Genomic DNA, 17,115 nt, shown 5'->3' with positions numbered 1-17,115 from the left:
CGGCACGTAGAACGTACGTTATGAATGCATATAGTTCGTATTCAGTAACAACTTGCTTTTGTGCATATTAAAACACATGTTGCTTTACTGTTGCTTGTTCCTCGCAATACTCACGACAGCACGAAGTCTTTTAAGCAGAGCGCGTTCGAGGTTCATACACACCTGCAAAGGTGTACCTCAATACACGTGCTGACAGAGCGTTACGCAGAATATATGCATTTTGCTGACCTCGGCACCGTGCGCCTGCCAGCCGACGCTTCATCTTGGAAGATGGGAAAGAAGCGGCTGCTTTGACTTAAGGAACGAATCCTCCCTACCGCAGGCATATCTTATCTGTGTGCTCGAGAAGCGCAGGGAAGTGAAGGTTAGTGGATGCCCTGCAAGAGTCGGCAAGGCTCCACAGAACGTACACCTGCGAACACATCAAACGGCTGTTCCATGGTCTCACGTAGGCCGGTTCTACGCGCGTGCGGTTCTGCACCATGCGCTAGCTATCGCAAAACTTCGGTTCCGTGATGCTTCACTTACCGTGGTAAGAAGGCACCTCAGGCCGCAGTCAATGAATCTAAACATGGAGTCAAAAATGACATTCTGTCTCCTCGCCGGCGCGCTGTCGTAGTGATGCGCGGCCACCCGAAGTTTGTTCAATAAAGCACGACGATTCCTCAGCGAGAATGTGTTTGTGCTCATAAACTCCAAATGGATCGCAAATGGGTCGGTGTGTCGTACGTGTCTCCAGTGCGTTCTTGCAGTGCAGTGAGAATGCGTACATTTTTTTCGTATCGCCAGACATCTAGCTCGCAAGACCGTCTGAGAGCCTCAGGAAGTCCAAGCAGAGAAAAGTAAGTAGAAGGCTGCGATAAAGGTGACCTTTTTAAAATTGTGCAAGAACTGGGCAGGGGACCCGCGGTTGATGACAACAGCTCATTTGGATGACCTGATAAAGCATGTTTATTTTCATAAAAGCCGGTAAAAGCAGCCGATTCGACCTCAGGGCCCAATTTGCGAAGTTCATTATGAACTTCTTTCAACATGACTTCGGCAACGGTGCATTGAGACATCGCGATTACACGCTTTTGTTTAGTATTGCTGCGGAGCGCGCGCTTCCGCTCAAGGCATGTTTATAGTCCGACGTTATCGGGGCACGGCCGAGCGTCGTTCGCGGTCAGTCACGCTGCGTCGGTTGCGCTGCGCCAGCCGAGATGCCGTCGCCTCTATGGACGACCGCACGCCAAGTTTCATCCTAGACGCCAGCGCTCGTTTCTCCCCTGGCGGAACGATTTCATCTCCAACGGGTGTAGGTTTCCGCCGCCGCTTCGCTTAGCGGTCGCGCCCGCGTTCAGTTCGCGCTGCGCGCAAAACGTCTCTTGTTTGCGACGGCGCCTCTTCGGATGACCGGAAATTATTATGGTGTTGTTAACTGTCACGACAGCAATGTAAACACGAAAGGGTTGATGCCACCAGTGAAATTCTGCCGATTCACAAGAAAATGGTACGAAAAAAGCAGACGACACAGATGGATTACTGCGGTGCGCCGAGCGAAGTAAACAACTGGCAAACGAAGCGAGTTCGTTCATTGATCACTCTTATGACGGTTTTTATATCTAACCCACATGAATTTAATAATTACTCGGTACATAATCCTTTTATTCATATAAAAACTTTAAGTTGTTCGACGAGCGCTTGTCCTGTCTTTCTCGTGTTTCGTTTATGTGTGCGCTGCCCAAGAATGGAAACCACTTCTGTTGTATGCGCTAGCAGTGGCCAAAGTTCACGCGTGCCGAGAAATTGAATATGTGCACGATGCATTGAACATGACCGGAGTTCATTCGCGCTTCACCACTGCACCGATCGATCGAGTTACTGGACGATACACGCCCGCTCTTGGTCGCGCCGGCATTGCTGAAGCAGGAATGATTACTAATACTTTCAACTTCCGTCTCTTGAGCACTGTTAAAAAATCGCCAAGCTGTCTACATTGCTGCTTCTATTCCATATTGTAGGGGACGCACTAGTTAAAGTTGTGTGCGCATGTCGTACATGTGATATATGCAGCGATATATTTTGTTTATTTCCGCACAGTGTCGATGGAAGTCTGTTGTCGCCATCAGAGACAACACGGATTTGTAGAAAACATATTGTGAGAAACTGCAAAAATGACTTTAGCTCGTATGTACCGCATCGTATGTGCTGACGATTTTTCCGGCGGTACATACGATGTCGTTTCCAATCACCTGCTCAGCGTCACTTACATGGTTAAGCAGACGCTGCCCTTTCGCCGCATTGCAGCCATAAAAATAATCGTCAAGCGTACCGAACTTCTTAAAGGCAAATAGAAGCATGTACAGTCTGTTTCACACTTAGGGAAAAACTCGGAACGTATTGCATCGCGATGCGGCAAGCAATGGAGTCGTGCGGTGGCAGCAGCTCGAGCAGGCGCAGACGCTCGAGGGGCGGAGTCGTGATCTGCGTCGTCTGCTACGGCGGCGCGCGCTGCCCGCATTGTCGGGAAGCGTGCTACTGTCAGGGGCAGTGCACGTATATTTCTTCACTGTGTGTGCTACCGTAATAAGCAGCGACAAGACGCACCAAGATGTGCGCGCAACGTGTTCAGTCTTTGTTTGACTCGAAAGGAAAACAAAGCACTCAACAATGATAACTATGGGAGTCGAACACGATGAAACAAACGGATACGATTAAATGAATGTTTTAGGTTCAGACAATGAGCTGGAAATTTTTCTCGACAATCATTCGCTACACCAGACAGACTCTGCCCGCCGGCGGGGAATTGGACACGTCACGCTCGGAACTTCAGTTAGTATCTCGTCATGTCCCCAGCGGCAGCGATGACAGCGCTCATCCTGGAAGGCAGTGAAGAGCAGAATGACTTGATCAGGGATGAGTTCATTCGCAGCACGTCTCAGTCGCTGACGATGGTGGATCGAAGCCTATCCTCGGGTGACTGATAGAGGGGGTGGTGCGCCAGCGATACTTTCAACGAGCCCCAAACGTTTTAAATGATGTTGGCGCCCGGGGATTGAGGCGGCCACTCCAAGAGAGTGGCTGCGCGTTCTTCTAGCAGTTGTTGCACAACACGAGCAGTGTGGATCGGCGACCTATCGCGTTAGAATATATAGTCGCCTTCCAGAAACGGGCCGTCAAGAATGTATGGAATCAGTACGTCGTCTATGACTGCCCTGCAGCGATGAACTTACCTTCGAGACGTATCAGTTGGCGTCGCACAACGCTTATTAAAGAATACCGGCTCATTTCACGCCGTAACGATGAGATCGGCGCCCTGCAACTGACCGTAGAACGTTTCCCGACAATGCGGCCAGCGCGCGCCGCCGTAGCAGACGACGCCGTTCAAGATTTCGCCCCTCGAGCACCTGCGCGAGCTGCTGCCGCCGCCTGACTCAAGCGCTCGCCGCATCGCGATGCAATGCGCTCCGAGTTTTCCCCTAAATGTGAAGCAGACTGTGTACCGCCCTTCGAAGGAAATCTCCACGCGCACACACCGCGCGCGGCGCGAAACGTGCCCAAACACGCGCAGTGCAAGAGGCAGTCAAGGCGGTGCGAACGAGAAGTGGGAGAGGGGTACCACCCGCTAATAGAATTTTGCTTCTCATGCGGCGCAACGCCGGCGCAGCAGCGCCGCTCTCGGTGACGCGCGCGCCGTCGGCTGCTATCTTCGGAGCATGCGCAGAACGTTCACCAAGTCGCGCGCCGTGCGCAAAAGCAGTCTGCGGAGTTGTGCTGGCGCCTTTTTCTTCGTGCGCAATGCATTGTGGTGCGAGAGTTCCGCCGACTCCGACGCGCGAATGGCTCGGGAGCCATATCGGCGCCGGGCCTGTCAGGGCGCGTCGGAAGCCGCCGGTTACGTTGGCTGCGCCGGTCGGGCGAGGAGGAAAGGGCGCGCGGAGAGCCTTTCCTCCTCTCTGGCTTGGGCGATCCGGCGCGGCGCGGCTTGAAAGTATTGCTGTCGCGTGCTGCGGAACGATTTCGGAATATTTTAGATCGTACTTTGCGAAATTTGCGCCATGTGCGTTCATATAAGGTCGTCAGGGAAGCCTTTCGGTGCATCGGTAACTACAGTAGGTGGAAATATCTCTTGGGGCGCAAAAATGTGACGCCTTTTATCAGCCGCGGTGTACGCACATTATCAGTCGCAGTGTGTGTATGTGTTGTGAACTATTTTGCTTACATCGGTTTTATTTCAACAGAGAAAACCGGTGTCTGTATTAGCAGCATGAAATGGTAAATCTGCTCACTATCGAATCGCTTGTCGTAGGGAGTAAAACATAAAGCATAAGAGCGCATGCTCGTGCACGGCCAACCTAAGGCAACCACGAAACATCTAAGCGGTAGGCACTATCAAATATTCGCGCATTTCAAGTCTAGTAGGCTTCAAATTACCATATGTCTACGCTAGCCTTCCTGCATGAGGCCCATGGCGCTGCTCAACACAGCGACCACTGCGGTTGGTGAGCCAGCACGATACACATATAAGCTGTGTGCTTCGGCATTGCCTTTTTGGCCTGTATACAACCATAATATATGAGAGGGTTCGCATAAAAAGAATGCGATGGCTATTTTTGGGCGCAATATTTCCGTAATACTTGTGAGTGCGTCGTATAGAACTCGACGAACACAACCGAAAAAAAAATTCGGTTATCATCCTCTTTCTCTAAAAAGCAAGAGAAAACGGGCTAACGCCGCACAACGTTCATAAATATATAACCGCTGATGCCGTATGCTTGGACCATGCGCTATACAGAACAAATATATCTGTAATCCAGCACCTACTACTGCTTAGGACGCTCGTGCAGTTCGTAAACGGTCGCTTTGCTGGACAAGCTTAATTCAGACTGTAAGGTATGCTGCTATTACTAGCCAAGACTATTTTATTCATGGGTGGAAACCTCATCCATCCAACCAAGTAGTCATGCACTGTAACCTGCAGTGAACAGTTTGAAGGCTTGTCAAACAGCACAGCTCCTATCGTAGCAGAACAGTACCCACGCTGTTACGATCGTCCCGTATGTTTCATGGCTCTTAAACCGCAGCTTAGAAATAGAGGATAATACTGCAATAAGGTCACATTAGTGATTGGAACACTCAGAAATACACAATTGATCTCCGAGGCTGATTGTAGGCTCAAATATGCGCGCACACATCGCGCTGCGTGTTCCGTCCACCTCAACGCCAGCAGAAATTCCGGCCATGACGCCTTAAACCACTTCAGCACGTCTCACAGAACCGTTTACCACGTAGAAGACGCACGTCATACTAAACAGGCCGCACGACCGCGAAAACAAACGCCAGAACCTACCGCCGAGCGTATACCTGCCATGCAAAAGACCGCTTTCACCCAAGCCAGTATGGCGCTGCTCATAGGCGGCGCCACTGCGTTCACAATATGGCGGCGCCTACGAAAAAACGGTCTATAGAGGGGTCGTTTTCGCCGACGTGACGTAGCGTGCGCGCGCGCGCGCGCGGGCGGACCCTTCAGTCCGGTTGCGCGCAGCGCGGCGTGGTTTCGCGAGAAAGGTAAACAAGTGAGGAGAGCTGGCCTGATAAGCGGAGCAACGGCATGAGCAACGCCTACATCCGGCCTCACTTTAGTTTCACAAAGAGTGACGTCATAGAATACAGTGGTGACGTCAGGAGCTCTCCTGGGGCCGAATCTTATAACGGTTCGGAATACGAACCGTTCGCTTCGCCGCTTACGTCACTAGATGTGCCACTCCCAAGCCGGCGGTGGAAGAAGGGGAGGACGCGATGAGAGGGTGCCACCTCTGAAGTGTACGTCATTATATGATGAGCTAATCGAGGAATTGCAGAATGTTTCTGCTTGCTAAATAAATGTAAAATATAAATTATATATTATACGCCAAGTTCTGAAGTATAAACGTGTGGTGCCGGGCGTTTACGCAATGCAGAAGTAATTTATTAATGTCATTCTTTTTTATTCTCAGCCGACAGGCGGTATCGCAAGCGTAAATGAGTTGGCAGAGCGCAGCGCTATGTCGTCTGCTACCAGGAGCTCGCACGATGCACGCAACAGGAACGCACTGCCGGCACTTCTCAAGTAGCGAGCGCGACAAAACCGTGAACTGGTTCTTAGGGACACCTTTACTAGCCGACTATATCAATTTTCCATCTTTTTTCGCACTTCGTCATCGGCTCGGACATGACTCGCTCGCCGCCGCGCTGCCGCTGTCCCTGCGATAAGCCCCACGGCGCGTCGCGTGATAAAAGCAATGGAACTTGAAATCGAACATTACGATACACGGGCCCTGCATTGCCTGTGCGAAGTCAAATCGAAGAGTGTGGTGCTAAAGGTGCGCGCTGTGCCGTAAAATTGAGTAACAAAGTGCGGCACTCCCGAACCAGAGAAAAAAAAGGCAGCCAAATAAGAGATCTCCACAATATCTTCCCGTCCTGACTGTATAGTTTTATCAGCCGAACGAAGGAAGTGCTGAACCAGCCTAGGTTGAACCCTTCTGACTGCTGAACGGCGATCTGCGAGCTATTCACGCTGGCGATAGCACTGAGAATTCGATCTCACCATGCAAATATCTCCTTGGCATTGGCTTTGAAGCTGAGGTCACGGGAAAGCTGACCCAGCCCTTCAACCGGCCAACACAGTAATTTCGAGAGCAACTTTGTGGACAGTGTCAGCAGCAGAGATCTAGGTCATTCCGATGAATGCTTCACGTTCGACCAACCTCTGGGAGCTGCAGGCCGGTGGCGATGAACCGCAGCGCGCAATATTCCTTCCTCTGCGTGGAATGGCCACTCGTACGCTTGCACCTGAGTCCCCTCCATTTGATAGCGTAGCCTGCAAAAGGTTTACTTAGAATGCCAGCAAGGGCGGTGCAGCTCATTATCCGTCACTTCTTCGAACGCGTATCGCGCTTCCAGCCGTGGTCGACACCGAAAGAGGAACGCCAAGCAGACGACGAAGGCAAGTAATAGCCTCCGAAGCAACCAACGCACGCGCGCGCAACGCCCGCGTGTCTCCAGGGTCGCGCGACCGGCGCGCGCGGCCAGGGTCACAAGCCAAAGCCGAGCCACAGCAACGGAACCCAAAGCGGACTACCCCTTCGCAGGTTCCTACGACCGGTTCGCTTTGAAGATGATTGACAGATGCGTGACGTATTCAAAAATTGCGATACCGCCCCGCTGCCTCTGACGACCTGTGACGTAATCGAAATTTTGACCAATCAGGTGAGGCCAAAGGAACGGTTCCCCAACCGAACCGTTATAAGATTCGGCCCCTGAGTTTCTTTCCTCCATGACGCGAGCCAAGGCGACATGGATATAGTGCCTAGAATCAGTATATTCTAGGCACTATAACATGGAGGAATGAATGCATGCATGCAAGGAGGCATAGAAAAAGGCAAGGAGGATGCGGCCACCTATACGGGAGCGAGGGAAGCATGTGGAGTGAAGCGAGTGAAGCCACCCGCGGCCATGTTTCCGGGGGCAATATAGGAGTCTTGCGCTGGAGTTTGAGGTATAGTAGCGGCGCCTAGTGGCGGCGCGGGAAACGACAACTGGGTCGTACCAGCTTGGGTCGTATTGAGCCCTGGCTGTGGCGAAGCACGTTTCTAGGCCCAGTTTTGCGTCGATTCGCACTTTTTTCTGCCCTGTTGCGAGTGCGAAAAGGCTCGTCACTTCTCACAGACCATGCCGACCACGCTGCGAGCTCGCCGCAGCCTATAGTTTAACGAAAACGGACTCTCCGTGTGCAGTGGGATGTAATGCTGGGAGCAGAAGGAATCGGTCCGGAGAGACCTAGCCCAGCCACGAAAAGGCGTCACCGTCATTACTTCTGCGTTGTGGGCTGCCATGAACAAGAAGGCCTGAATCCCAACATCAGATTCTACCGTTTTCCTTCAAGGCCTCGCGAAGTGGAGTTTACGGGCGCGCTGCATAGCTGCAGTTCGTCGCGCTGAGTAAGCGAAACTTCGCGCCATGCTGACTGTTTCGCCTGCCTTGAAACTTGCTTGATTATCTGCGTTCTAAATTTCGGTCTTTTGCACCTACAGTCCCGACAGCAGACCGACATAGCAGCAGGCATGGCTGGTAATTCACGATTGTAGACCCGGCCACAGCGACAATTAACAATTCGACCGATGCGAAGTGGTGAAGTGACCAGGTGTGTGCAAATGACCACAAATGGCCGGGCTGATTCGGTGACAATTCACTACCCCACTACGAGCAGTACAGGTTAGAAAGTTAAATGTGCTCATACTTGACCTCAAGCCAGCATGTTGAGGCAGCGCAGCAATGTAGTATTGATTACAGCAGATCGATGTTCGAGCGCTGTCATTAAAAGTTACATCAAGCGAGCAGCGCACGAGCTCGCGCTGCAGCGCGATTCGCACGTATACGTGCGAGTTCATATGCATTGCATCAGTTATTTATCAAAGCTAAAGGGACAGATGGTTGCTACCACAGTGCAGGTATAACTACTTGTCTGGCGGCATGCAGTCAACAAAGATTGCGGAAGGCCTGCCGTTTCGCGGCATGTCGAAAGACCGCTGCCGTCGCGGCGCGTACGATCGTGCGCTCGAGCAGTTCGTACATCGCGGCGCGTACCGTCGTGTGCTCGAGCAGTTCCGTACACATGATGTCTGCTTATTGCTGCTGTGGATTCATTTATAGCAAGCATTTCCTCGCGTTTGTGCGCCTGAATCGGGCAGCGTGCAAACCTTACGTGAAGTTCTACTTCGTACGCGACTCGCTTCACTTGCGATTGACACCGCGCTAAAACTTCGCCGCTTAATTCTTAAACGGCGTACACGTATTCGGCACTGCATAATTTCTTGCCTTTACGCAGCGTGCCACCCCTGAAAAAAATCTTCAGCGCCCGATATTCGCTGCAGGCCGTGATAAAACACAACCGAAAGTGACGGGTCCATATTGTAAACGTGCTTTCCGAAGCAGACGACAGAGCTTGGTACGACCCATTTTTGGACGGAGGGCGCTTTTTAGCACCTTTTTCGCAGCGCCCTCTGGGCAATGCAAGAGCCCCATACGCACTGCCACTCGAGTGCGTTTTCGGTTAAACGATCAAAAATTGCACAAAAATATTTGTTTATATTACATAAATATTTTACTTGCGACGAGGCAAGTTAGTTGCAGTAATATATGATACATTTATTTTTGTGTGTGCATGAAAGTGTTTTAGTGATTATCTTTTTATGCGTAAACATTCTTTGGTGAGTACCCCAGCTCAGTCATGTGACAAGCCTAATGTGCAAAAAATGCACAATTTGCGAAGTTAAGACATTTAGTCGTTATAGTTGTGTAAATGTACAGATGATTGATAGCTTTATAAGCGATTAGGAACAATTTCAACCAATAAAAAAGAATTCCAATAGAATATGCACGAGGAAGCTTATAGTAGGGGTAGGCCAACTTGAAATTGGGGATGGGCCAACTGAAATTTGAGGGTTTCCGAACGTGAAATTTAGGGGTGGGCCTAGTTCAATTTGGGGATGGGCCAAATTTTATGCTGGGCCACCCCCAAATTGCAGGTGTTTTAGTAAATGAATTTCTACTAATTCCTGTAAAATAAGCAATTTTCCTTCCCCTAAGAATCAAAATGCAATATTTTAAATCAAGATTATTACCTAAACCACTCATGACCTTAATCACTACCACCATCGTCATCAACTGCAAAAGTTCTGCCTATGGTTCTGCGCGTTCTGCGGCGCGCACGTGCTGAGTACGGTTAAAGCCATTGGTTAAAGCGGTTACTGCAGTGTACTAAAGCTTTCTAGTACAGTTGGTTCTTTATTCTATGGTACACTGTACGGTTACAGTGTAGTGCGGTCATGCTTTTCGTCATATTTTGCTTAGCAATCAAGCAGCTCAGTGTGCGCCGATGACCGGCTCGCGTTGTTGCGTTGACTGTTTGACGATTGAAGTGAAAATGCTAATAGGCGAAATGGATTCGCATTAACGTGTTTTACCAAGGAAAAGAAGTCGAACATGTTAAGGTGCGAAAAGGATGAATTTGTTCTATATCGATTTATAACTGGCACGATAAGATGTAACTTAACACAGCAATGGTTGCAACTGTCTCACAAATGCGAACTTGCTGCTTTCAGAGGGTGCTTGCTGAGCGTAGGCAAAAGATTCGCACTGCTGAAGCCAAGGTGCTCTGTAAGTAAGAACTGTTGGCTGCGTTTTCCTGCAACATTTTTGTACTGGCCGACGCTGCTTGCTATCTCTATAACGGCGTTTCGAATGGTGTAGCAAATTGCCTGGTGATTAATGTACTTCTTATTTTGCTGCAGAAGGTGTTTCACGGCCAAGAGCGTGGGGAAAGCACTTGGCGAGAAAACACCAAACCTTTCCTGAAGAAAACTCGCGAGCAATATGCTCGTTACGACGGCTTAAATCCAACCCAAGACCAGCTTGTGTATACAAGCGGGCTGCACAATTACATGCATTTGGCTAGGATCACTGGAACAGGCGTGATGGTCGCCGTCGTCTGCTATGCTGGCAGTTATTACTTTCGTCTGTGGCAACAGGTCCCAAACACTGTAGATCGTCTTTCGAATGAAATTCCAAATGGCCAGAAGGTGATCGGCGCCTCCGTGCTCGCCGCGTACGTGCTCGCATCATTTTACTTGTTAAGGTCCACGCCAGTACGTATCTACTACAACAAATCACAGCAAATGTTTAATTTAGTGTTTCAGGCAGCATTACCTGGGTTGCGAAGAAAACTGAGCTTTAAGCCTGGAGCACTAGAGCCTGTGTATGTTAACAAAAAATCCACACTCGCGCAGTTTCTTGGCACTTTGAGGGTGAAGAATGGGTGGCAGAGGTTTGTAGTGTTTGAAGAGCGTTTTCACAGGACGGTTTTTTACAATGTCCTAGTTGGCTATGATAGTGTTGATGTGCTCGAGGACTAGACTAGCAAGAGTAAACTGTATAAATGCTTCTAACCTCGTTTGGCTGTTTCTGTGACTGGATCCATTAAATGCATTTGGAAAATTTTGCTCGTGAGCTGGTGTTCATTACTTTCTTTCTTAAATTATTTTTTCTTCACACACCTAAAGACGTTAGCATGTCATAATTTCAGTAATGAAGTGTAGCGTTCTTGTCTACTTTTCATTTTCTCTGCTAGCATGCTCGTTAGAAGTGATGCCACTGCAGAAAAAAAAAAAAAAATCTACCACTTCTAGATGTGGCGGACTTAAAATTCCTGGTAATGATTTATTGCTTGAGAAGCTACATCAAGGTACAATTTGTTGTGTGTTATGAATTGGCTACTCTAGCAGTTGAGGTTTGAAACGTTCTGCATTCTGAGGATCAAGCAGGGGGCCATAAATTCAAACATGCAAAAAGTGGACATAGTCAACTTCTGGTTCAGCATGCCATAGTAAAGTAGGTATGTAAAAAAAACTACAATGCATGAAAGCAAAACTGGTCGGGCACATTCAGATGCAGTGATTGACAGCCATCACGGGTCTTTTATATACAGTCATGGACAGAAATACGAATGATTTTCAAAGACTAATCACAATATGGTTCAGGCGGCGATGCAATCAACAGTATGAAAAAAAAAGTGCATGAAAAGATTAGTGCGTGCAAACTAGAGTTAAGGGTGTGAGCATGTGTAAGCCTTAACGCCTTGCCGCATGGTGTGTGATATATAATACTCGTGGAGCAACTCCTGCAAACTTAATGAAAAAAAAGTTTAAAGAAAAAAATCACAAATTTACTTATAATCCATGCCACATCGAGAAATGAAATGCAAAGTTACTGCAATGCTGAATAAAATTTTTGAGTTATTCTTGAAAATATCGTGGCAGCTTGTCACACAATGCACAAAAGGTTCCTAAACATGTTCTTTTGACGATTTTTGTGTCTGAAATCAGTACAAAAAATATTGGGGTATGTTTTTATTGTTGATCAGCCTATTGTAATGTTTAAGACATTAAAGTTTTTTCATCTGTGAGGCAAGCAATAATTGCAGTATCATATGTGATACAGCATGGAATTATGGGTTGTATATTGTAGGAGATCAAATATTTGTTTCCTCGTGACGGAACCAATCTGACGGTAAAATATGTTTCTACAAGCTATGCTGTTTCTTAACATTATTATTGTCATGAAAATATCATAAAATGAAAATGCTAGCACTGTTACAATAAACATAGCATGGGGCCTGCCATGTTCCAAGAACTAATGACAACAGCAGCAAGAAAGAACTCCTGGAGGAAGCGAAAGAAAGCATTCTTCTGGCTTTCGTCAGTCTCCCAAAGACTATGCAAAACAAAAATTCTTATAAAAAAAGGTGTCTTGAAGGTTCTGGCTTAGACATTAGGGCTACCAATGAGTCAATCAAGAATAATGTCATAAATTTTAAAGAACCTTGTACTTGCTGGAACTGCAAGAAATACGCTCCATTTTTTACAGCAACATTCTAAGTTTTCCTTTTTTTTCAGGTTGAGATATTTTTTGCGGGTTGTCTTCAATTCAAATGTTTTTCTGTTTGGTCAAAATATATGTAATTGCATGGGGTATTATAAATTATCTGCAACAACTTTTGTTATAAGTTCCAGGACTAATACTAAATTTAAGTGGATCATATCATGAGAAGCCAACAAACAAAGACACCAAGGAAAACATAGGGGAAATTACTTGTACTTACTAATTGAATTAAATTATAATGGCAATGAAAGTGGATGAAGAAACAACTTGCTGCAGGTGGGGAACGATCCCACTTCTTCGCATTACGCGTGCGATGCTATGTGCTGAAAGCAAGTGGATAAACTTTAGCCTAGCAATTGCTCTTGGTGTTATAAGATATGAATATTAGTGGCTATAATGTTAATGGTGAGGCATTGCTCTGGTAAATTAGCAAGATGAAACAAACCACTTTTCATTGTACAATTTCTAGTTTTTAACATCTTTTTGGAGGTAAGTATCCCAAAGGATATTTGTGTATTCTCTTTGTCTTATGAAAGTATTATAGGCAAATAGTGTGATGTATGTGTCGTAAAATACCAAGCTTTTTAGGGTCACATGAGCAGGTTTTATTAAAGTGGCTCAACCATTTTAAGCAGTTTGTAATTGTATCACCTAAATGTTTGTACTCATCAACTTCAGTGAAAGGGCACTTGTTAAGGAAATACATACGCTTCAGAGGAGATTTCTTATTTGTAATATGCACGAAGACAGATGCCTCACTATTTGGTTTCATAGACCAATCTTCACACCACTTGAAAACTGCATACATTTTAATTTGAAGGCACTGCTGGTTGTTCAGGATATGAATGTTAAAAAAAAAAAAATGACTCTTCAAAGTCTCTTGTCCAGTCTGCTCTCATACAAAAATTTGTTGAGAGCCTTCAGACTATAAGGCTGATGACGAGGATCAGGCAAAGGTCCCAGTAGAATCTTTTCAGTTAATGGTCCAACGACACATTTTGACAAGATGTCTGTTAGCAATTTTCTCTGTATATCAAATCGCCGGCAGATGCACAAGAGGTGTTCTGTCGTCTCGGGAATACCGCGTTCCTCACAATTCGGACTGTCCGCCTGGCTGATGAGATCTAGGTAGCGCTGGGTGAAGGCCACACCTAGTTGTAATCTGTGCAGCACGCTTGCATTACATTTTTTCATATTTTCATCTCTGGGTCGAGTTTGTGAAGGCGGTGATGACAATGACGTGGCGAGGCCCAACATACTGCAGAATTATTGCGCAATAGTCTGTACACCAGGGCATTAATGTTTGGTCGTGAAAATGGGATGGGCACTGGCGTGGCATTAATGTGGGCCTTCATTGCCTCCGCGTCGGCGAGCTCATTTCCACGTAAGCCACAGTGTCCCGGAATCCACTGAAACCTTATGCAATGACCAGCTCTTAGGGCGACATCGTGCGATTCGATCACCTCCTGAGCAAGGACATAGTCAGGTCCTCGTCTAAGGGCAGAATCGATCACCTGAAGTGCTGGCTTGGAATCGCAAAATATAGTCCAAGTCTGATGCGGCTCCATCAATATATAACAAATTGCCTCCCGAATGGCAACAATCTCTGCGGCCGTTGAGGTAGTTTGGTGATCGAGATGGAAGCGCTTTCTGACCTTCATATTCAGTATTACGAATGCCGCGGTTGAAGTGGTTGTTGACACCGACCCGTCAGTAAATACATGTATTGAAGCTACATATTCTTCAGATATACGGGTTAAAGTAAGTTGTTTAAGTCCACATGAAGGTACACGCGATTTTTTCCTGACTCCTGGAATTGATAGATTCACCACAAGTCTTGACAAAGTCCATGCTGGTATGGCTGCTGCTTTTGCCGTAGTAAAGCCTGAGGGAAGGATGCTCTCGTGACGTGAAAGAGATTCCGAGAAAGTGCTGTCTGGACGTAGAATGCGAATAGTCGATAGACGGTGACGCTCATGGCGGGTCAATAGTCAAAGATATACCCTTAAAGGTTAGCATGAGAGATAAAGTCTGTAGGAGGTACGCGTGCTTCCGCAATCACGCCCTTTGTCGAAGTGCAGCATGACAGACCAAGACATGTTCTCAATGCCTGAGCTTGTAAGCCCTCCAGTGTACGTAGGCAGGAGGGGCGAATGTTCGTAGTAATCGGTAAACTGTATCCTAAGTAGCCTACGAAAAGTGATTCATATAGCTGGAGCAATCATCTCTCTGACGGGCCCCACTTCATGCCTGCTATATATATAAGCATGTGTATGAAGCTGCTTAATTTGGACTTAAGTATTGACACTTGCTTCGACCAGGACAAGGTTCGGTCAATCATCACTCTTCTAAATATGTGGTGCGTTACGTAAGGTATGGTTGCACCGTTAATCGTAATCTGGTAGCGGTGCATCGCCTTGCGGGTAAAAGCAAGGGCTGCACACGTCGCAGATGCCAATTGTAGACCTCGCTGCTGCAAATACTTCGAGGTGACCGACACTGCATGTTGCAGTCTTGCACAAAGTTGAGGCCGCAAAACACCAGAAGCCCATGTGCAGATATCGTCAGCGTATAGGCTGATGGTTGCAGTCTCTGGCACTATATGGGTGAGTCCAATAAGGGTTATATTGAACAGCGTAGGGCTGAGTACGCCTCCTTGAGGAGCGCCACGGCTGATTTGATGACGACTGGTCTCCCCATCTGTTGTCGTCATAAATATGGTCTGGCCTGTAAGGTAGTTTATTAACCATTGAAACGTCCTACCTCCAATTCCTAGCTCCTCAAGTGCGTCAAGAATGGCATCATGCAACACCTTGTCATATGCGCCTTTGACGTCCAAAAATAGTGCTCCTGACAAGTGTCGATGCTTCTTATCCTGTTTGATGGTTGACACCAAGTCAATCATGCTGTCAATGGAAGATCTTCCTTTGCAAAAACCCATCATCATGTCTGGGTAAAGGTTGTACTTTTTGAGAAGCCACTCTAGACTCATCAGCACCATTGTCTCTATGATCTTGCACACACAGCTTGCCAGGGCAATAGGTCTGTTGGAAGATATCGCATGAGGTGTCTTGCCAGGCTTCAGAAGCGCTACAATACGACTGGTTTTCCATTTCTCCGGCACAGTGCCTGAGCTCCACGATACATTGAAGAGGGAGAGAACAGTGTGTGCATCTTCCTCTAGAGAAAGCAGCGTATGTGATGCCATCTGGTCCAGCCGCTTATGATTTTCAAGATGAAGCCAGTGCAGCATCTAGGTAACAAGGTCAAAGGCCTTATTAAAATCTAAGTAAATACTTCCAATTGACCTTCCTTATCAAGAGACGAAGTAAACTCTAGAATCATCGTGACATTGTGTCGTCCACAATTTTTTTCTATTGTTGCTGTGTTGGATCAGCGACAGAATTCTACTTTCTCCTGGAAATGGGCTGATGTAATGCAGGACTATGTGTTCTAAAAGCTTGCATGATATGCATGTTAAGTATCTAGGCCTGCAATTTGCAATGTTTAGACGGTCACCTTTTTTAGTCACTGATGCTACAAGTGCCCTACACTAGTAATTGGGAATAACAGAGCTATCGAAGGAAAAATGAAATACTTGACACGTGCTACAGGCTCAGCATACCTGCATGAGAATGTGCTTGATATATTGTCTAGACCTGCAGAGGATTTACTTTTTAAGGTTAAGCAGCAAAGAAAATACATCCTCGTTCCTTATAAAATCGGGGGACATAAATGAAAGGGCGATTTCATGCGTTAATTCATGCTGTGAAGTAGTAAATACAGAACAGAAGGAATGTTTAGCTGGTCAGCAATTTTTGACACATCATCAACAAGATATATATGAATGCATATCTGACGCGGTAAATACCACCAGAATTTTTCAAGGCTGTTTACGAAAAAGTAGGGCAACAATTCAGTGAAGTATCTGATTTTGGGATAGGAAAATTTTGGAGCAAGCTTGTCTTTTAGATCAGAGATTATGCTAGAGGTTTCTTCTGCTTTTTGGCTTGCTTGTATAAATAATTTTTTCTTGTCATCAATGAATTGTTTTGTTGGTGCGAACTCACTGTTGGGAGCAATTAAACTTTTCAATACTGTAATAAGTAGTCTGTCTCAGAGCATTCCAGAGAGATCTGACACTGCCTGCCATGCTATCGCAAAAGTCTGACGAACAGCCAGTCATCAGCTCTAGAAAAATCTAGTTCATTCATTTGTTTTTTTTCTTGTGTGACCTTGGATCACCAAGTGGAAAGGACAGGCGCACTGCTGTGTGGTCTGAGACACTATTAGCCACAGATTATGTGGATGTGTCATTGCTAATAAAAATTAAATCTATTGTTATCTATTACTGATATTAATAATTAATCTGAGTGGTTCTGGTTGCCTGTTGACAAAAAAAGGCAAGGATGTGTGCATAAATTCGAGTGTTTGAATGATGGCAGAATGTAAGACTGGATGAGTTGATGTTCTATAATGGCAATGCAAATGGATGGCAACACACAGAGTAGAAACACACAGAACAAGCTCCGATTCTGTATTTGGGTGTATTTTGCAATGACCTATTTCATCTTCTTTTTTTATTCTTATTTGTCGTGCCGAGTGGCTGATCCTGGTGATAAGGGTGACATCTGAGCCAATGATGGGGAAGGG

The 17,115-nt window shown here is 46.8% G+C and overlaps 1 protein-coding gene across 1 annotated transcript; it reads left to right on the top strand.

Annotated features, from left to right (window-relative positions):
* The first annotated feature begins 9,694 nt into the window (after positions 1 to 9,694).
* Positions 9,695 to 11,023, top strand: LOC126544732 (uncharacterized). The gene is made up of 3 exons (XM_050192191.3): positions 9,695 to 10,016; positions 10,128 to 10,182; positions 10,317 to 11,023. Exons 1-3 carry the CDS (start codon positions 10,009 to 10,011, stop codon positions 10,935 to 10,937), a joined length of 684 nt encoding a protein of 227 aa, XP_050048148.2. The 5' UTR covers positions 9,695 to 10,008; the 3' UTR covers positions 10,938 to 11,023.
* Positions 11,024 to 17,115: the final 6,092 nt, after the last annotated feature.

Source organism: Dermacentor andersoni, chromosome 1, assembly GCF_023375885.2.
Source record: "Dermacentor andersoni chromosome 1, qqDerAnde1_hic_scaffold, whole genome shotgun sequence".
In the NCBI taxonomy this organism is placed as follows: domain Eukaryota; kingdom Metazoa; phylum Arthropoda; class Arachnida; order Ixodida; family Ixodidae; genus Dermacentor; species Dermacentor andersoni.
This window is presented reverse-complemented; position numbering and strand designations above follow the sequence as displayed.